The 19,984-nt window shown below is 37.7% G+C and overlaps 5 protein-coding genes across 6 annotated transcripts; 3 read left to right on the top strand and 2 right to left on the bottom strand.

The window, feature by feature from the left end:
• Positions 1 to 1,232: 1,232 nt before the first annotated feature.
• Positions 1,233 to 6,371, top strand: LOC121779774 (CDP-diacylglycerol--serine O-phosphatidyltransferase 1-like). 2 transcript variants are annotated; one of them, XM_042177191.1, is made up of 13 exons: positions 1,233 to 1,561; positions 3,097 to 3,288; positions 3,467 to 3,532; positions 3,626 to 3,685; positions 3,923 to 4,013; positions 4,184 to 4,238; positions 4,342 to 4,421; positions 4,522 to 4,638; positions 4,741 to 4,825; positions 5,023 to 5,114; positions 5,473 to 5,726; positions 5,816 to 5,904; positions 5,995 to 6,371. In XM_042177191.1, exons 2-13 carry the CDS (start codon positions 3,125 to 3,127, stop codon positions 6,120 to 6,122), a joined length of 1,281 nt encoding a protein of 426 aa, XP_042033125.1. In that variant the 5' UTR covers positions 1,233 to 1,561; positions 3,097 to 3,124; the 3' UTR covers positions 6,123 to 6,371. The 2 variants fall into 2 exon arrangements, with proteins under 2 accessions (XP_042033125.1, XP_042033126.1); XM_042177192.1 differs by having other exon boundaries at positions 1,233 to 1,565.
• A 610-nt stretch (positions 6,372 to 6,981) lies between these two features.
• Positions 6,982 to 8,865, bottom strand: LOC121780046 (palmitoyl-acyl carrier protein thioesterase, chloroplastic-like). Its single transcript, XM_042177570.1, has 6 exons — positions 8,411 to 8,865; positions 8,172 to 8,305; positions 7,936 to 8,049; positions 7,687 to 7,855; positions 7,554 to 7,622; positions 6,982 to 7,467 (listed from the first exon to the last, which is right to left on the bottom strand). The coding sequence occupies exons 1-6, from the start codon at positions 8,783 to 8,785 to the stop codon at positions 7,156 to 7,158; spliced, it is 1,173 nt and encodes a 390-aa protein (XP_042033504.1). The 5' UTR covers positions 8,786 to 8,865; the 3' UTR covers positions 6,982 to 7,155.
• Positions 8,866 to 10,395: 1,530 nt separating this feature from the next.
• LOC121780045 lies at positions 10,396 to 12,652 on the top strand. Its single transcript, XM_042177569.1, has 4 exons — positions 10,396 to 10,554; positions 10,674 to 10,767; positions 11,284 to 11,493; positions 11,790 to 12,652. Exons 1-4 carry the CDS (start codon positions 10,480 to 10,482, stop codon positions 12,515 to 12,517), a joined length of 1,107 nt encoding a protein of 368 aa, XP_042033503.1. The 5' UTR covers positions 10,396 to 10,479; the 3' UTR covers positions 12,518 to 12,652.
• On the bottom strand, positions 12,588 to 14,682 carry LOC121780047 (sec-independent protein translocase protein TATC, chloroplastic-like). Its single transcript, XM_042177571.1, has 4 exons — positions 14,351 to 14,682; positions 13,664 to 13,971; positions 13,119 to 13,409; positions 12,588 to 13,019 (listed from the first exon to the last, which is right to left on the bottom strand). The coding sequence occupies exons 1-4, from the start codon at positions 14,538 to 14,540 to the stop codon at positions 12,810 to 12,812; spliced, it is 999 nt and encodes a 332-aa protein (XP_042033505.1). The 5' UTR covers positions 14,541 to 14,682; the 3' UTR covers positions 12,588 to 12,809.
• Positions 14,683 to 18,300: 3,618 nt separating this feature from the next.
• On the top strand, positions 18,301 to 19,934 carry LOC121779233 (palmitoyl-acyl carrier protein thioesterase, chloroplastic-like). Its single transcript, XM_042176551.1, has 6 exons — positions 18,301 to 18,669; positions 18,770 to 18,903; positions 19,026 to 19,139; positions 19,235 to 19,403; positions 19,468 to 19,536; positions 19,623 to 19,934. The coding sequence occupies exons 1-6, from the start codon at positions 18,301 to 18,303 to the stop codon at positions 19,932 to 19,934; spliced, it is 1,167 nt and encodes a 388-aa protein (XP_042032485.1).
• The last annotated feature ends 50 nt before the right edge of the window (positions 19,935 to 19,984 follow it).

Genomic DNA, 19,984 nt, shown 5'->3' with positions numbered 1-19,984 from the left:
TTATAGAATTAATTGTGTTGCATCTCACAAACATTTTTATACTCCAATAAATACTTCTAGGGCCCAACTCTTTAGAAAATGAGAGATTTCAATTTTGGATTAAGTTGTACATGGATTAAATTGTACTACATTCTTTAATATTGAGATTCAATTCACATCTCCTTCAAAATATGAGATCATAACATATGCATTTCATTTTAGAGAATTTTTTTGCTTCTTTCTCCCTTTATCTTTTTTAAAATACGTGAAATTACTAAGTTGCCTCTTGACATATCTTCTCTTATTCCTTTACATGAACACATAGAGAAGATAAGGCAAGGAGCAGTTTTGCAAATTCATGTATTTTGTGCGGGAAAGAATAAGAAAAAAAGAGAAAAAAATTTCCCTACGATAACAAATTTTGCTCGATCTCAATCTCATATCCTGAAAGATGTGTTAATTGAATTCAAAATACTAAAGACCGTACAATTTATTCACAAAAACTGAATATAATTATAATTAGACAGCATTCATTTTAATGTAGTGTTAGAGAAGGGTAAAAGTGTTATCAATATTTAGGTTGGACATATAGGATGTGATTAATATTGGAATAATGTAAGATAGAAGTACTCTTGAGTCTTGACCCCACGTACTTCAGAATTAATATCGAAACCAATTAAATCAAACAACTCCTACTCACGTCCTATAAAAATAATCATATGATAGTACTCGGTTCCTCAAAGTTGAATTGACTCAAGATTGCCCGCAGGGGCGTAGCGTAGTTGGCAACGGAGGGGCAGATCTTGCTGCAATGAGCCTGGGTGGGTTCGAATCCCACTGCTGTAGTGAGTTGCTTCTATCTCTCAGGCACAAGTGTGCGGCCTTGGGAGATGGGCTTCTGGCAGTCAGTGGATTAAGGCCCCCCTTAACGGGCTACTGCATACCCTGATTGGGCCGCCAAGGTGTCGGAATCGCCTTTTTTGCTGCAATGAATGGACTCGAGATTAATTTATCATTTGGAGAAATATTGAAAAGGGCAAAATAGTCATTGTATACTACTACCATGGTACAATTTGGGGGCAGAAATTAAATCATATTCCCCTGAAATCATCGAAATGTCTCACCGTCGTCTCCACAAAACCAGAGACCACTCAAATATTTTTTAATTAATTTTCTGCAACTATAAATTAACAACCCCAAATTTTCAAACCACGATTCTCTCTCTCTCTCTCTCTCTCAAATTGGTTTGACCATCAACGCCACCCTGCCGCCATTGAAACACATACAAAAAAGCTCGAGCTCGCACTTTTCCTCTCCTCCTCTCCGAGGCTAAGCAATTCGCCAATTCCACAAATTTCTTCCTTATCTCATATGTTTATTAAACTAATTTGTAATCCAATCACACACACGCGCGCACGAGCGGCGGTGTTGAAGTGAGAGTCGCCTTTTCCGTAAAAGCGAGCACCTTTTCCTTTCTCTCAAATCGATAAACAGTCTATCCATCTGGAATTTCTGATTGGACGGCTCGGATTCCTCCCTGTCTAATCGTGCAGCTGCGATCGCCTCCCAGCCTTCCACTTACGTGAGTAAGAAGGATACAGTAATGCATAAACATTTGATGCTCTTTCTCTCACCAAATCATTTTTTCGCATCATTAATCACTGCATCTAATCATTTCTGCACGCAATCATTGTTTTCGTTATGCATAATTTTCATATTTTCAGCTAAAAATTGAAGATTCATCTTTCTGTTTCTTTTCGTGGAGCTGCTTCTCAATCTCACCGACGTGAAATTCCGGTTTTTTGGTTGATTTGGCGGTGGTTATTTTTGCAATTTTGATTGAGTTTCAGTAAAAATTTGAGCTTCGAGAGTTTTAGATCGGTGTGCTATATTTGGAGATTTGTTGGTGGTTTTGTGTTTTCCTTTTTTCATTTAATTTGCATGCAGTAAAGTGCTTTGCCAAATCAATGTTGGGGATTGTTTGCTTGAGTTTGATAGCTACATCATCAATTTTGATTATTAATAAATAAAATACTATATTTATAAAGGGTACAATAATGATGTTGAAAAGTTGGTTTGTTTTGTACAGATAGACTGTTACTGTTCTGTGATCCACGCTTTACTGTTTATGGGTTGCAAATGGAATTTAGGGGCTGTTTTTCATGGCTGTTTAAATTGAGATGATTATTTTTGTTGAAGATTGAGACCAACACTTTTTTTCTGAGCCTCTGATTAACTTGCTTGGTTCCCATCTTTTCCCAGAGAAACTTGATCCTTACTGTAGTTTCTACTAGCATTTTTATAGAAAGGTTTAATTATAGTTTCATTAGTGGTTTTACAGAGACTTTTGCAAATAAAAGTAGTGGTCAAACTTGATAGATGCAAAGTCTGCAAAGCTAGTTGAGTTGCTTATTGGTTCAAATTTTGAATGCTTTGGAAAGAAAGGCTGCAAAACCTAGCGAATGGACTTTGCTGTATGGCTCATTGCATATATTTCGTTTGGCATATAAAGGTGCTTTTTTGTGTAGTTCTAGACCACTCAACATTGCACAAATGGTGAGAGGTCTGATTCTGAATTGTAATTTGTGATATAATGATGAACTTTCAGATTTGGCTGTTGGCATCTTGCTATAGTTTGAATTGACCTGCTCTAGAATGGAATCCAATGTCACCTTTTTATTTAGATAACAACTGATTGGATTAGTTTTAGTTGTTTAGTGGCTGTCTGATGTGTTAATTGTTAAATTCATTCTCTTACAGAGTATCTTAGCATATGCCATTCAGTGGAAACTTTTGATACCACAGTTTATTCGTGCAATTTCTGCATTCTTCTCTTTGTCAAATTCTTAAGTACTCCAGGGATTGAGCTCGAACACCATAGGCTTCAGACTTGTGTGTTGTATCTTTCTTGATTTAACTTTTTTACGTTGAGGTACCACAAGATACTACTTAAAAAAAAAGCAAATCAACAATTCAGGATAGGAATACATGAGGTGGCATAGAACGCTCAGTTCCATTCATCAGTTCATCTCTTGAAAAATATTCTGATGCCTTTTCTGTATTAAGGAATATTAAGAGAGTAATTTTTCTTCATGGTTTGTCCATCCTGTGTTGCAGTAGGGGCTCTGAGTACTTGCTATTCGGTATGGAAGTGAACAATCAGAGGAGAGGTAAGCAGAAGGATCTTGTCAGCCATCAAAACGGTGGCATGAGCAAATCGGTCATTGAAGATGAGCTTGATCCATGGACCGCGTGGGCTTATAAGCCTCGTACTATTACCCTTTTACTTATTGGTGCATGCTTTCTTGTGTAAGTTAATCATTTCACTTTGTATTTTGTAATTCTTACTGAACATTGATATAAATACTGGCATGAAATATCAGAGCCTTCCATATTTTTATTTCTTCATATAAATTACTTTGTTTGTTAGCTTTTCTAATTCTGAAGTATCAGTATCCTGATCTTTGTATTTGAAAATGTTGTGCAGATGGGTAAGTGGAGCGCTTGACCCTGAAAGTAGCTCAGAAGGAGATTCTATAATGTCTGTGAAAAGGTGTGTTGTACAAAACTTCATTATAGTGCATGCGGGATGTTCCTTTGTTTCTCTTTTCGGGTTCTTAAAAACTTCTTCTTGTTACTTTGATAGGGGTGTGTGGGCAATGATTGCTGTGTATCTCGCTTATAGCTTGCTACAAGCTCCTTCCACGTGAGTTTTAATGTATATATACTTGAATTTCACGTGTTCTTATTCTGTACTTAGATTCAATATCATGGTGTTAGGTAGATTACTAATAGTTTCTCCATTTTCCAACTGTTAGCTTAACTTTGGGTGGATCCCAAATATTTGTAGTATTTGTACATGTTGCATATTTGTTTATTTGTCTCTGTTTAGTTTTATTTCAAACTCTCTTAATATTTTCAATTTTTCTTTCCTTTTTGTCAGAGTGCTAATCCGACCACATCCTGCATTTTGGCGTCTTGTTCATGGAATGGCTGTTATTTACCTTGTTGCTTTAACATTTTTACTGTTCCAGGTCAGTGATTATGCAGCCATTTAGATTTTTTTGCCTATTTTAGCTTGAAATTGTGATTTTTTAGACTAATTTTGGGATTTGACTCAAGCTCACTTCTCATACGAATTATGTATAGCATTTAACAGCTGTGTTAGTAAATTCTGATGCATAAACTTATTCCTTTCCTCCAGAGGCGTGATGACGCTAGGCAATTCATGAAATTCCTGCACCCTGATCTTAGTGTTGGTAAAGACCTGATCCAATTCATGTTTTGATTGTCGGAATATGTTTTCTTCACCCTTGTTATTATTCAGCAACAGTTTTAATTCTGAGCAATTCCTTTGTGTAGAACTTCCGGAAAGATCATATGGTGTCGACTGCAGAATTTATGTCCCTGAAAATCCATCAAGCAGGTTTAAGAATGTTTATGTATGTTATCTTTATTCTTCTCAAACAATTCTCTCTGTATTGTGACTTCAACAACTAAATATGCTCTGAAGCTAGACTCATGTGTTCTATTTGTTTCTAGGACACACTTTTTGACGTATTCGTTGTGGCTCATATTCTTGGGTGGTGGGGAAAAGCTATAATGATTCGCAATCAGCCTCTTTTGTGGGTACTTTCAATTGGGTTTGAGTCACTGGAGGTCAGATTTACAATTCTTCCTTGTTTCTACTTATCTTCATTAAGTTGAAAGCATTGCCTCTCTTTTCCCCTATTTTCTGAAGTGATTTAATGGTTTTTTCAGCTAACCTTTCGCCACATGTTGCCAAATTTCAATGAATGCTGGTGGGACAGCATTATTCTTGATATATTAATCTGCAATTGGTTTGGTATGGATCGAGAATTTTCTTTTATTGCAAGATTATTGTTGTGTCCTTTCTCACTGTTAAGACCATAATAGTGGCTGGCCTAACAAATTTCTTCCTCTCCCTAAACTTCCATCACGCTCTTTACAAAATCCTCAGATCTTAAATGTTTCATTGTCGACTGTCAAACCTCCTTCATGCCCGAGTTTTTTTTCTAACAGGTATTTGGGCCGGCATGCGTACTGTTCGTTACTTTGATGGCAAAACTTACGAGTGGGTTGGTATAAGCAGGCAGCCAAACATCATTAGCAAAGTAAGTTTGTTTGCTATATGTTTTTGTGAACTTAGTTCCATTTTCTATAATTTGCTATGAGGCATGTTCTGTATCACTGTTTTAGTTCTATTAAAAATGTCTAATCCAGTTCCAGATTTATACACATTATATCGTTCATATTTGGCTTAGGCAGTAATGTTTTAGGCCAGAGCAGAATTAGCATCTGCCACTGAAACTCATGCAAAATTTAAGTGGATATTTCTCACTAGCCGAAATGGGCATGCGTGCATCCAGTTAGAGAACTTTCTACTTTCTTTCTCTAGAAAGTAGACGCCCTTGATTTACTTATGGGAACTGTGGCTACAAGAGTAATATAACATATTCGTTTTCTTTACAGGTGAAAAGAACACTGGGCCAATTTACGCCTGCCATGTGGGATAAAGATGAATGGCATCCTTTTCTTGGTCCAATCCGATTCTTACAAGTTCTCAGTCTTTGCATTGTTTTCTTGACTGTGGAACTCAATACCTTCTTTCTGAAGTTCTGCCTTTGGATTCCTCCCCAAAACCCCCTTATTGTATATAGGCTGGTTTTCTGGTGGCTCGTCGCAATACCAACAATTCGTGAATATAATTCCTACTTACAAGACAGGTAGCTCCTCTTTCTTTGAACATTTTGACTGCATAGAGCAATCTTTTTTGGTTTTTGTCACATTTTTGCCTGATTTCTCTACTTTCTAGAAAACCTGCGAAAAAGGTTGGAGCATTTTGCTGGCTTTCCCTCGCTATCTGCATTATAGAGCTTCTCATCTGTATCAAGTTTGGACATGGTTCGGTTTTCTATTCTAATTGTACTTCACTAGCATTTTCGTTTCGAGTTAAACTTTTCGCTCACTACATGCTATGTAAAACCCTTGCAGGCCTATTTCCTCACGCCATGCCTACATGGTTGGTTATATTTTGGAGTCTAGTCGGACTTGGACTCTTGATATTCTTGGCTGTGTGGTCATGGCATCTACATCAATCTATGAAGAGAAAGAGGCAATAGGTTAGCTCATTTTCAGTTTCTCGTTGTTTATTGACGGAAATCTTTATTTTTTCTTCTTTTTTTCTCCTTTCATTAGTCACCCTTGTTGTAAATATACTTCTATAGCTGCAATCTTATTCTCTTCTAGGTTACATCTCTAGATGATCTATGTAGATTGTAGACAACCTTAATTCTTTTTACTTCAGGCTTGGCCAAATGTGAAATTTTGTTCACTTAAACGTTCCAATAAAAAAAATTCTCTTGTAAGAATCCATACGCTGTTCGAAAATATTTTAGTTATAATATGAATTCGTGTTTTCTGCTTTATCAAAAGCAGCAGAAAAACAAGTTGTTGTCTAGTAGTCTTTGACGAATCTGGTGTTTCCATCTTAGATATACGCAAAACCTACAGAACCTAAGCGAAGAGCTCGGTATTTGAGTCCCTTTATCAGGACAATTATCAGAATTGTAGGAGTATGTAACTCCTATGCAGTCCTAGTCATATTTCATGAATAGAAACAAATACTTTCTTAGTTTGATATATTCAGATGGTTACATTTACCAACTTTTCTAACACTTTTGCTTCGTTTTCTCCCCTCGTTCTCATCAAACTTTTGTTCTATACTCGTGATGTTCTCGTATCATTGTACTCTGTTCCTCATGCCTTTACTAGTGAGTAGACAGACATGTGCAAATTTTTTTTATTATGATATTTGACAGTGATCATCAATACAGCAATGAATTACTAATTATCTGTGATCCTTACTGTACAATTTTCTTACAAACACACACACACACACACACACCTACTATTCAAAAATATTTGCTTATAATAGTTTCATGATTCTTGAGCCGTGTCTGCTTCGCTGCTTGCCCCCAGAAAACTCGAGTCTCAGCAATGGCACACTACAACTTATTTGCACACAGTTTTCGTTCCGATTTTCCTCACCAGGTGGGAATACGACACATTTTAGGTTTATGCTTCTTGACATATATTGACTCATGATCCTGGTGATGATCCTGAATTTTCCTGAAAAACAACTGTGATGATTTCTCATGAAGGGAACAGTTTAGCACCGTGTTTCTTCTCCCTCCATGTTGTCCTCCCCCTCACGATTTCTTCATTTTTGCTCTCCCCCTTTGTCTGAAGCAGATGAGTGTAACTGAGTAGCTTTTGGTTTATGGCTCCTAACAATCCATTTCCTTGAAGGATTTGTGAGGAAACCGTGTGCCCGTTGAGACCGATGTTCTCGTTGAATTGAGGCTCACACAAAGACTGAACCACATCCGAAATCCCACATTCTTTTCTGTATTCTAGGACTATCTCTGAGAGCTGATGCTTCTCCAAGAACTCATCTGGGATTGTCTGATCAAATTGAAAGAGTTAGAGAATTTTATGAGGATTGTAACCGGGCATAACTAGAGCGAGCTTGCACGTTTTTCGAGCTTTACCTCGAGCATCCATCGAAGGTACTTGACGTTGTTAACATGCTGGTTCATGTCCAGATCACTTCTCCTTGGCTGCGGGAAAGAACATGAGTTCAGTTACTATACTTGTTTGTTAAGGTGTAAAGTTGAAAGATACCTTCAAGTTTGAGCGCACGTAGCGTGCTTTGTCGTCAAGTTTCTCGATCTTTTCCGGGCCCTCTTCCTCTATGGCGTACTTCTCTATGAACCATGGCGCGATCTCGTCCCTCACCTCGTCCGGCATCTTCGACAGACGCCTAGTCTCCTTGTTCATCATCACCCACGTACTGTTGTTCCACCACACATCATATATTAGTATTCATCGAAACAGATCGAAACAGATGCCTCGTCTGCCCGCTCATCATACCTCGTTGCTCGTACGAATACGATGCCAGTCGCTTGGCTTCTCAAAAGCCAATCTCTCCTCATCCCGTTCTTGCCCGATGCTCCAACCCATGTGCCAATCTCCATCACCTCTCCCCTGTTTTACGCGCACACACTCTATCATCAGTGACTGTTCGATGGAATGACGATCTCGTGACTGCAATCTAGAGAACGACTAGAGTGACGATTTCATGACTGGAATCGAGATCGAGAGATTACCAGATTGGGAAATGATCAACTTGAACTTGCATTCTTGAAACAACCCAAATGAGGTTATTCCTCATCATTCCATGAGTAGCTCCAAACCCATCACTCAACAGTCCTGACATCCACACATGATTCAGCGCCGTTTCCTGCACCAAAAACATAACCATTCAGACGCATCTCCTCTTTCCTCAAACACATCGAAAAAAACATTGGAATCTCCAAAAAAAACCAACCATCACAATCACCATCACCTGAAGCAAGTTCAAAAGGCTCTCAATGGTGGCAGTTTTATCTGCCCCAACTTCATAAGACCGAATCACCACAGTCTGCCTGTACCCAAATCCCTCATCCACGATCTTGCCATGCCGATACGGATCCACCATCTGCTTCCTCCTCGGAATATTCTGCCGGAGATGCTCCTCCAACACGTCCTCGTCCACTCCACCGATACAAGGCATTGGCATCGCATGTTCCTGCTTCAACACGCCCATCTTCGCAGCCGCGAAGCTCTTGCTCCCGTTCACCTTCACGCAGTTGAGCTTCTGCTTGCTCGACTCTCCACTTCCTCCTCCGCCTATGTAAACCGCGGTTACGGTTATAGTTACATGCTGCAGAAGACAAGCCATTTGTTCTGTTTTGCTACAAACAGTGGGAAAATGTTGTGGAAAGTTAAGTTTCCTTGTTTAGTATGATGGTTAAATAAGGTGTTGGGCGGAAAAGCCTAAAAATTTTATGTTTATACTATACTTAAATATAGATGAAACGTGAAATAGAGCTTTGTTCTAAAACATGGTTGTTTTCGAAGGTGTTTATGTGTCAGTTGATTTATGTTTTTTTTGTGGAGTTTTGGCGTCTGTACTTAGCACTAATCATCACTGTTGAAATGGACATTCCAATATTCGATTTAATTAATCATTAGCTCTCTCTGTTTCTCCTCTAACTTAGTCGTAGAATTCCATTTTATGTATTTTTTCTTTATAAACAAAATGTGTTATGTGTTTATTATGCGAAATTCCCATTGATGTTCTTAGTGTTCATTATAATTGTGAATATTTGAGGTTAATAGAAAAAATTGATTGTTGGAATCATGTGTGATTATGTTATATTTTATGAAACCTTCTCGAGTTAAATTTCTCAGAACATCAGTCAAATGCTGAATTTTAACTACTACTATTATGGCAATATTTGGTGATGTGGATAGGTGTTATTCTAAGGTTAAAGATTCTATTGGGCAAGATAAATTATGGGAATCCACCAAGTTCACATTGCTATTCACTTTAAAAATGATTCAGATTCCATAGTAATTTCCTTCAACTTTTTGACATTTTCTTGTTCTTGACTCTGACTAATTCCATCAAACCTCCTATTTCCATTTTTTAAAAACTTGAAACACACACAAACGGTTGAATTATATGATTAGCAAGCGTTATGTACAAACCACAAAACTCATCTAGGAGCCTCCTACTTAATCATATGTGAGGTATAGAGTTCAAACTCCACTCTTTTTCTTTCCCCGAGGTAAAAGCTGAGCCGATTTTGAAGCCTAGGTGAGGCCGGGAAGTGAGAATTTGCTATATTTGACAATTTTTAGAGGAGAATGTGCAATTTAACCTTAAGAATTACACCCGATTTCATGTTATAACGCAAAAGCGAAAACTATTTGAAAGACCTGCAAAAATCATGAATTTTGATCAAATAATGAAAATCGTCTATAAAAACCATGAATTCATAGTATATTTTTGCTCAACTTTCATATGGTCAAATATCTAGTTTCCTATTAGTAATATGTTGTTGGTGTGGTTGATGCCACACATGTTTTAAATTAATGACGTGTTTGAGTTATGAACTAAGTGTTTTGAGAAAAATGGTAAAATTCGTAGCTGATCTCGTCCATGTAAAATTTTTCAGGTGACAAATCAAATACAAACAAGATGTGGGAAGATTGGAAAATGTAAATTCATGAATTTTACAACCAATTTTTAAAGTTACGAGACTAATCAGATCTTGAACAAAATTTATGATTTTTTTAATTTGCTTTTTTATAATTTTATTTTGTTTTAAAGTAAAGTAATACTTACTATATATATCATTGCTTTTTTATTTAATGAAAGGCCCAATATCCAGCCCATTAGTGTATTATGTCGATGTTAGTATTAAACAAAGCATATTGAATCCGGATCCGTTTTAACTAACCCATTTGATCGGCCCATTAAAGCTCTGGATTTCATTTGTCCTAAAAAATCACTCAATAAACCCTCAAAATGGAAATTAGCAGCGACGAATTCTACACATAGTGAGTGTGTATGTGCGCGTAGTGGAGATGGGGAAAGCAGCTAGGGAGCAGCTGAATCGAGTTCTGAGTGAGCATCTCAGTACCGTACACGAAACATTACAGGTAATTCATCAATTTTCCTTTACCTTTTCAATCTGAAGTTGGATATTTCGTTGAGAATTTGTCAATTTTGAGCGATGTGGTTTTTCCTTGGCTCTTCTGTTAATAGATGCGTTATGCAGGTATTGGATCAAACGCCGGCCTCTTCTCTTGAGAAAGTGAGGTGGAAAGAGGTCATTCAGATTGGTGAACATGTCTCCAAACAAGCTACTATGGGTCTCTCTCACTCTCTCATTATAGCTACTCTGTTTCTTTTATGTTGTCATGTTTGTTCTGCTTAAACCTAATTTAGGATTTATAATTGGAAGAAATTTAGGTTTATGTATGCTGCAGTTGTATATTTACATGAATAAAGGATAATAATAATATATTGCTCAAATAGAAAGTTTGGTGTTTAATTATGTGTAACTAGCTAGAATTTCTGAAGTGATTGCCTTAGCTAAGTATCTGTTACCTTCTGCTTGATTTGCAGCATCTTTTGACGTTTGATTATAGTATGTAATTGGCTCAATTTTCTTAAAAGATTACCTTAACTATCAAAACATCTTTTGACCTCTATGTAAAGCTTTATTTCAAGCTATGCATCTTTTACTTTGGTTGTGTGTGAAGAGTTGATAGCTTGGTTGCATCCGTTGTTTTGTTGGGATAAGAGCCAAGTTTAGGCAATATTTATTTACACGTGTGCGCGAATCGCAATACTAATTATCTGCATTTATATTGCTTTATGTGTAGTTGGAATGCTGTATACTGGAGAAACTCTTGAAATTAAAGCCCTTGAAGAAAATATGGCATCATACTTCAATACTCTACAAGGTTTCCTGTTGCTCTCCCATGGAAGTTCAGTTGGTGCTGGTCCCACTCTCTTGTCGTGCATTCATGGTTCTGTAAAGCAAGTCGTTGACAGCAGTTTCATGCTTTTACAGGGAGCTGTGTCTTCCTATGGTACTCTCCCCCCCCCCCTCTCTCTCTCACACACACACACACATTGAGGTAACTCCAATCTTGATTCTATAAGAAATGATGCTTTTGTATTAGACTTATTGTATGATCTCTTCTCAAGTTAGCACAAGAATATACCCATTATTCTAGAGATCTAAGTAACCTATAAAAGTTGGCTTTTACAAAAAAGTGCACAGTTTTCCCATGCAGGAAAGTTGAATCTTCATGATGGTTTCTAGTACTTGTCTTGGTAGCATTGATTAAAATCGTGATGTGGTATTTCTTGAACGAATTTGCAGGGTCATCATCAAATAAAACCCAGAAACTCGCGATCCCACAGCTCGTAGGTACAGTATGGAATGCTTGTTCTGCCCTAAAGAAGACTCCAGCCACAAACGTCACAGCTATTGGACGAGCAATGACACAAGCCACAGTTTCAATGAAGGATGTGCTTCGTGAGATGATGGAACTGAAGCCAGCTTCCCCTGATTCAGCAGACAAAGCTTCTGCTCACGGCTCTACAAAAGGCAAAGACAAATCCATCTCTGATGTCGATGATGATGATTCCTTTGACGGAGAGTTGGGCAACGACTTGTCTCCTGAAGAGATGAAAATCGTGCGGTTAACAACCAGCATCGTGTCTGAAACTCTCGCGGTAGTTAAGGAACTTATTCGATCCATCACTGGATTGCTTCAGCGGGAAAGTGCAGGTGGTGATGCCATCTCAGTAGATTCTCTGGAGAAACTGCTGAAGCTATGCCGTGAAGCCGGAATACAGATTGATGAGCTCGGAGCATGCCTTTACCCACCTCAAGAAATCTCCGCCATTAAGGTGGCTCTGGAGAAGATCTCGAGCTTCAGCGATGAATCGGAGACACAGCTTCGGAATCTTAAGGGCTTTACAGAAGATTTTGGCAAAGCTTGCACCGGTTTGAGAAGCTCATTAAGACAATTGGAAAACGAACTAGGTTGCTCTAACGTAGGTGATATTGTCCCAAAATTGGAAAATCTTGTTGTGAGCAGTTGATCACTTCGATTACATGATCAAAATTGTCATGAATTAGTTTATAGTAGTATTCTATCTATCAAAGCTATTGTTTAAAATAAAAGCATATGTAAATTTCTAAAATTTCATTAATTTTGCATATCAAGCTTTAAAATATGTTTCACAAATGTAACATTGTATGTAGTGAAACGACGTCACATTTGTTGTTGTGCATACAGATTTTAAAGCCAGTATGCATACTCTATGATTCAGACAAAAAAATCTTTATACAAGAACATCGGCAGCACCCTAAAAGGGGTTCGATTCTAACAGTTTATCGACCAAGGACCTTGACCATGGTTGCGCCACCAAGATAGAGACCCATAAGAGGGCCGGCAAGGAGCATCTGAGTTAGAGGATCGGTCGAGGGAGTGAGCACAGCAGCAGCAACCACTGAGCCAACCACCACATATCTCCATATAGACAGCATTTGAGCAGAAGAAACCAACCCCACTTGTCCAAGAAGCAGTTGTATAACAGGGACCTGAAAATCATTCCACAAATGGAAATTTATGTAAACAGACAAAACAACAAATACATGAGAAAAAAAGTTGCAAAATTGACATAAATATTGAGAGGAAACCTGGAATGACAAGCCAGTGCTGAACATGAGCACAAGCACAAACTCAAAGTACTGATCAATTGACCACAGGGACTCAACCGCCCCATCGGAGTAGTTAATGAAGAACGTCAGAGCAGCTGGAGTGAGAACGAGGTAGGAGAAGACAATGCCTGCATAGAAGAGGACGGATGAGCCTAGGACAATCGGCCCAAGAAATCTTCTCTCTGCCAATGTTAGACCTGGAAGAACAAAGGCTATGATCTCGTAGAGAATCACAGGGATCCCTAACAGAAGACCACAGTATCCAGAAACCTGCAAAGATATTAGTCCAAAAACGCGGTAATCAGTCCAATTCGAGAATGGATATTACGGTAAAAACTCTCAACTATCAAAACTTATGAATGAAACACGATCACATCATTTCTATCACAAACTAACACACAACACAAGTACAGTCCCAAGAGCAGATTTCAGCAGGAATGATCACAGCAAGCTACACAAATTCACGAACATCGGTTGTCTTACAAAAATTAAACTGATCAAAGGTTATGAGGATACAAACAAACCTTAAGAGATGTGAAGAAAAATTCTCCAGGAGCAAGTTGTAGAAAACGAACGCCTTGTGCACTCATCGGACCTTCAAGAAGCAAGATGAGATCCTTTGAAAAGGCAAAACAACCAACAATGGCAGCCCCCACAGCCAAAACAGAGACAAAAACTCTCTGCCTCAGCTCATCTAAATGGTCGTATATACTCATTTCTACGTCGTCTGGGAGAAGCTCTTTGCTCGGATAAAGAATGTCGTAGATGGAATTTCCTCCATCATCTGACTTGTTGTTCAGAAAAGGATTTTCTTCTGCTTCATTGCTAGAGTCTGCAATTACATAGATAAATCATAATTTATATAATTTCTTAATCCAGCTTGTGTTTTAGATACTCGGATAAAAATATGCAGTGATGTAACCGTCTCTATCAAATCGGCAGAACTTTTCTCCAATTATTAATGGATTAAATCATACTAACAAATTGCATAATCATAATCCATATACACAGGAAGAAAGAGATTCGATGATCAAACATCCAAACTGTAACAAAAAAAGCCAAATATTCAAGTTCTAACTGATTGAATTTTGATTCAAAAAACTAAATCTAAAGCTGGTATCATTCACTACTCAAATCAACTACTATTACCAATTCATATTGAATCTATGAAATTTAAACAGAAAAAATAGAAAATAAGAGTTTCTACGCACCACTGAAATTGCTGGATGTGCTGATTTCTTGTGGTTTCTGCGTCGCATCTTCGACGGCAGAACAAGACAGTCTGCTGAATCGCTTCCTACTTGAGAAGCTCCGAGAATTAGGCGGTGTCTGCTTGATGTGCGAGAGAGTTGTAGAGAGAGAAAACGAGTTCAAGCATTTGAAATCGAGCGCGGTCGCCATTGTTGGAGGTGGAAGCAGAAACAGAAGCTGGATTTTGGAGAAGATGATTGGTTATAGTTTGCTTAGGCGGTGATAATTTTCAGTTCATGCTGGCGCAGGGCAAGGCGTGTTGTAGTTGAGTAGCACATGGATTTGCTATCGTGCGCGTCCACTTCTTAATTCGAATATCTAATTGGTTTCGGGTTGGTTGAAAAAAACGTTTTCAATTAACCGATTTTATTTTTCGCTTTCTTTTTTTTAATAGTAGTAGATAGATAAATAGAAAATAATTTAATACATTACTTCTTTATCCCATTAAAAAAACCGTTTCATTTAACCGATTTTTTTTTTTCCCTTTTTTTTAATAGTAGTAGGAGTAGATAAATAGAAAATAATTTAATACATTACTACCTCCGTCCCCAAAAATTTGTCCCACTTTGACTCGGCACGTGTTTTAAAAAATGTAATGGAAAGTGAGTTAAAAAAGTTAGTGGATTGTAGGTCCTACTTTTATATATTAGTTTTATAATAAAATGTGAGTAGAAATGAGTTAGTGGAATATAAGGTCCATTATAAAAAATAGTAAAAAATGAAATGAGATAAATTTTAGGGGACGGATGAAAATGAAAAAATGGGACAAATTTTCAGGGATGGAGGTACTTCTTTATCCAACTGAATAAATTTATCTCGAAACAGGCTATTTTTTGAACTTATGGAAATGAAAGGGTGATGAGTTTTGAATTCTAAACCGTTTGTCTTCCATATTGACATACTCCTACAACAAATTATTTATTTATCAATCTGAATAAATCTAATTAGAAATCGGCTTATTATTTGAGCCTTGTGAAAAAAAGCTATGGAGTTTATTAAACACTACCAAGATAAGTTTTATGGTTTTATAGACAGTGCTTGTTAAGCACATAATTCACTTTTTTCTTACTAGTTTTTATGGTTTAGTGTTCCATGTTGGAAATAGAATAGGAGTAAGGGAATTACTAAAAGTGAAGGATACTAACAAGAAAAACTCAAAAGTGGAAGGAAATTACTATGGAATCTATTTCATTTTAAAAATTGAAAAGCAATGTGAACATGGTGGATTCCAAGTATTTATCTTGGCCAATAGAATCTGTAACCATTGAATGTCAGCTATCCACATCACCAAATATTGCCATAATGGTAAGGCCATCCACAATAGAAATAGCCCAGCAATAGCCTAGCCACTGTCACATCATCAGCACTAAAAATCCTCCTGTCACATCATCAAAACAAGCAAATAGCCCAGCAATAGCCCAGCCATAGCCTAGCCACATACTATCCACATCACTATTAACAAATATATACAAAATGCAATAATTAACAATAACGCAATATACGAAATTTAATTTACGAGACATATACGGGAAAATTCACTAATATTAATAAAATTTAAAAAGTACATAATTAAAAAAAATTACATAATTAAAAAAATTACATTAATTAAATTTACAAATGAAAATTTAAAATAACATTACAACTTAAAGTTAAAAAATAAAAAAAAGACATAATTAAAATCTTAAAAAAATAAAAATGACATAATTTAAAATACAATTTTATAGAAAATCCTTGAATGAGATTGTCCCACATCGAAAGTGGAACATAAAACATTCAAGGATATCTCTCTATAAAAGAGAAACATCCTTGAATGAGATTGTCCCACATCGAAAGTGGAACATAAAACATTCAAGGATATCTCTTTATAAAAGAGAAACATCCTTGAATGAGTTTGTCCCACATCGAAAGTGGAACATAAAACATTCAAGGATATCTCTCTATAAAAGAGAAACATCCTTGAATGAGTTTGTCCCACATCGAAAGTGGAACATAAAACATTCAAGGATATCTCTCTATAAAAGAGAAACATCCTTGAATGAGTTTGTCCCACATCGAAAGTGGAACATAATGTGGAACATAAAACATTCAAGGATATCTCTCTATAAAAGAGAAACATCCTTGAATGAGATTGTCCCACATCGAAAGTGGAACATAAAACATTCAAGGATATCTCTATATAAAAGAGAAACATCCTTGAATGAGTTTGTCCCACATCGAAAGTGGAACATAAAACATTCAAGGATGTCTCTATAAAATAGAGGCAACCAAGAATGAGTTTGTCCCACATCGAAAGTGGAACATAAAACATTCAAGGATGTCTCTATAAAAGAGAGACAACCAAGAATGAGTTTCATAAATTTGCAAGCCCATTAAATATATATGGGCTATTACGAATTTCTAGTATAAATTTATTTATAAAAATTGATTTTTATATATAGAAAACAATTTTTATAAATAAATAATATTTTTTTATATTTGATTTTTTTAAAAAAATTCGAATTTAAAAAAAAAAATCGCGCTGGGCGATCCGGGCGCTGCAATAGCGCCGAACGGATCGCCCAGCGCACCGCCCAGCGCCACGAAACCGCCCAGCGCTGCGCGGTTTCTCTCTCCAATCGTCCGCTGGGCGACTGCAATAGACCGCCCAGCGAACCGCCCAGCGCCGGCGCTCGGCTGGGCGGTCGCTGGGCGCCTATTGTGGATGGCCTAATAAATTTATAGTATTTGACGGATAGACCTGTGCAATTTATCCTCGAGAAAGTTTTGAAAATATAACAACACAATAAACATTAATCACAATTCACACATATTCTCACAATCATTTTTTCTTTTAACCTCAAATATTCAGTCATATATGACCATTAAGAACGTCAACAAGAATTGCGCTTACTATAGTATGGTATTTTTACAAAATTTCTACTAAGAATCTTTCTTGAAAACATCACACATTTTGTGTATAAAGAAAAAATGCATATAATGGAATCCTCCCTTCTATTATGATATAGCCTTCTTAAAATCCAATGAAGGAAATAAAGAGAGGGATAATCGAGTCGTTTCAACTTTAAAATTCTTGTAAAGATACAAAAACAATAATTAATTAAACATGATAATTAAAAAAATAGTAGTACCTAAACCCTAAACCAAATACAACTCAGCTGATAAGACGCTTTTTTCCTAAAATCACTAGTTAACCAGTTCGGATGACCAAATCTGTATAGTATGGTGTGTAAGTTGTAGTAACTCAAAATAAAAAGTGGTCACTAAGTGAGTGTGGTTTGCGAGTAAGTAATCACTCAAAACAAAAAAGTTACCGAAAAACCTTAACATCCCATTCCCGCTTCACTTGAATATTAATAACAGTTCCTCAATCATCCCATGATGACTCAAACATCTGACTTATTAAAAGAAGGAGAAGCGTCTTACTAACTAACTACATTCTCTCTGTCTCCAGCTTCACTCAAAAATACAACAAAAAGCAGGATTTCAGTAGAGAGAAGAAAAAACTTGAATGAACCTAACAGACACAGACGCAAAATGCAGTTTCATGCAAACCGAAAACGCCAAAACCCCCCAAATTTAGAGGAGAAAAAGAGAGTAGCTCATGATTAATTAAATGAAAAAAATTAACTAATTAAATGAAATGTTTATATGTCTATTTCAACACTGACGATTACAGCTAAGTACAGACGCCAAAGCTCCACAAAAAAACATAAATCAACTGACACATAAACACCTTGGAAAACAACCATATTTTAGAACAAAGCTCTATTCCTCGTTCCCTTCTTTTTAAATTAGTTAAAAAAGAAAGGCTTTAGTCTTTTCCGCCCCACACCTTATATAACCATCATACTAAACTAGGAAAATAAAATTTCCACAACATTTTCCCACTGTTTGTAGCAAAACAGAACAAATGGCTTGTGTTCTGCGGCATGTAATTATGACCGTAACCGCCGTCTACATAGGCGGAGGCGGAGACCCGAGCAAGCAGAAGCTCAACTGCGTGAAGGTGAACGGGAGCAAGAGCTTCGTGGCTGCGAAGATGGGCGTGTTGAGGCAGGATCATGCGATGCCATTGCCTTGTACCGGTGGAGTGGACGAGGACGTGTTGGAGGAGCATCTCCGGCAGAATATTCCGAGGAGGAAGCAGATGGTGGATCTGTATCGGCACGGGGAGATGGTGGAGGAGGGAGTTGGGTACAGGCAGACTGTGGTGATTCGGTCTTATGAAGTTGGGGCAGACAAAACTGCCACCATTGAGAGCCTTTTGAACTTGCTTCAGGTGATTGTGATGGTTGGGTTTTTTTTGGAGATTCCTATGTTTTTTTCGATGTTTTTGAGGAAAGAGGAGAAGTGTCTGAATGCTTAAGTTTTTGGTGCAGGAAACGGCGCTGAATCATGTGTGGATGTCAGGACTGTTGAGTGATGGGTTTGGAGCTACTCATGGAATGATGAGGAATAACCTCATTTGGGTTGTTTCAAGAATGCAAGTTCAAGTTGATCATTTCCCAATCTGGTAATCTCTCGATCTCGATTCCAGTCATGAAATCGTCACTCTAGTCGTTCTCTAGATTACAGTCATGAGATCGTCATTCCATTGAACAGTCACTGATGATAGAGTGTGTGTGCGTGAAACAGGGGAGAGGTGATGGAGATCGACACATGGGTTGGAGCATCGGGCAAGAACGGGATGAGGAGAGATTGGCTTCTGAGAAGCCAAGTCACCGGGATCGTATTCATACGTGCAACGAGGTACGACGAGCAAGCAGACGAGGCGTCTGTTTTGATTTGTTTCAATCTATTTCGATGAATACTAAGATGGTATGTGATGTGTGGTGGAACAATAGTACGTGGGTGATGATGAACAAGGAGACAAGGCGTCTGTCGAAGATGCCGGACGAGGTGAGGGCTGAGATTGCGCCATGGTTCATTGAGAAGTACGCCATAGAGGAAGAGAGCCCGGAAAAGATCGAGAAACTTGACGACAAAGCACGCTATGTGCACTCAAACTTGAAGGTATCTTTCAACTTTACACCTTAACAAACAAGTGTAGCAACTGAACTCATGTTCTTTCCCGCAGCCAAAGAGAAGTGATCTGGACATGAACCAGCATGTTAACAACGTCAAGTACCTCCGATGGATGCTCGAGGTAAAGCTCGAAAAACGTGCAAGCTCGCTCTAGTTATGCCCGGTTACAATCCTCATAAAACTCTTTAACTCTTTCAATTTGATCAGACAATCCCAGATGAGTTCTTGGAGAAGCATCAGCTCTCAGAGATAGTCCTAGAATACAGAAAAGAATGTGGGAGTTCGGATGTGGTTCAGTCTTTGTGTGAGCCTCAATTCAACGAGAACATCGGTCTCAATGGGCACACGGTTTCCTCACAAATCCTTCAAGGAAATGGATTGTTAGGAGCCATAAACCAAAAGCTACTCAGTTACATTCATCTGGTTCAGACAAAGGGGGAGAGCAAAAATGAAGAAATCGTGAGGGGGAGGACAACATGGAGGGAGAAGAAACACGGTGCTAAACTGTTCCCTTCATGAGAAATCACCACAGTTGTTTTTCAGGAAAATTCAGGATCATCACCAGGATC

The sequence above is a fragment of the Salvia splendens genome, chromosome 19, assembly GCF_004379255.2.
Source record: "Salvia splendens isolate huo1 chromosome 19, SspV2, whole genome shotgun sequence".
Lineage (NCBI taxonomy): Eukaryota > Viridiplantae > Streptophyta > Magnoliopsida > Lamiales > Lamiaceae > Salvia > Salvia splendens.
The sequence above is the reverse complement of the archived record's forward strand: the minus strand, read 5'-3'. Positions and strand labels throughout refer to the sequence as shown.

Coding starts and splice junctions, on each gene's coding strand:
- LOC121780046 (XM_042177570.1), bottom strand. CDS start 8,785: ATGGCTTGTCTTCTGCAGCATGTAACTATAACCGTAACCGCGGTTTAC. Junction 8,306..8,410: donor GCCTTTTGAACTTGCTTCAG/GTGATGGTGATT, acceptor TTTTTGGTGCAG/GAAACGGCGCTGAATCATGT. Junction 8,050..8,171: donor GTTGATCATTTCCCAATCTG/GTAATCTCTCGA, acceptor CGCGTAAAACAG/GGGAGAGGTGATGGAGATTG.
- LOC121779233 (XM_042176551.1), top strand. CDS start 18,301: ATGGCTTGTGTTCTGCGGCATGTAATTATGACCGTAACCGCCGTCTAC. Junction 19,140..19,234: donor GTATTCATACGTGCAACGAG/GTACGACGAGCA, acceptor GTGGAACAATAG/TACGTGGGTGATGATGAACA. Junction 19,404..19,467: donor ATGTGCACTCAAACTTGAAG/GTATCTTTCAAC, acceptor TCTTTCCCGCAG/CCAAAGAGAAGTGATCTGGA.
- LOC121780045 (XM_042177569.1), top strand. CDS start 10,480: ATGGGGAAAGCAGCTAGGGAGCAGCTGAATCGAGTTCTGAGTGAGCAT. Junction 10,555..10,673: donor CCGTACACGAAACATTACAG/GTAATTCATCAA, acceptor TGCGTTATGCAG/GTATTGGATCAAACGCCGGC. Junction 10,768..11,283: donor CTCCAAACAAGCTACTATGG/GTCTCTCTCACT, acceptor CTTTATGTGTAG/TTGGAATGCTGTATACTGGA.
- LOC121779774 (XM_042177191.1), top strand. CDS start 3,125: ATGGAAGTGAACAATCAGAGGAGAGGTAAGCAGAAGGATCTTGTCAGC. Junction 5,727..5,815: donor AATTCCTACTTACAAGACAG/GTAGCTCCTCTT, acceptor TCTACTTTCTAG/AAAACCTGCGAAAAAGGTTG. Junction 5,905..5,994: donor CTGTATCAAGTTTGGACATG/GTTCGGTTTTCT, acceptor AAACCCTTGCAG/GCCTATTTCCTCACGCCATG.
- LOC121780047 (XM_042177571.1), bottom strand. CDS start 14,540: ATGGCGACCGCGCTCGATTTCAAATGCTTGAACTCGTTTTCTCTCTCT. Junction 13,410..13,663: donor TTTTCTTCACATCTCTTAAG/GTTTGTTTGTAT, acceptor ATATCTTTGCAG/GTTTCTGGATACTGTGGTCT. Junction 13,020..13,118: donor GCACTGGCTTGTCATTCCAG/GTTTCCTCTCAA, acceptor AATGATTTTCAG/GTCCCTGTTATACAACTGCT.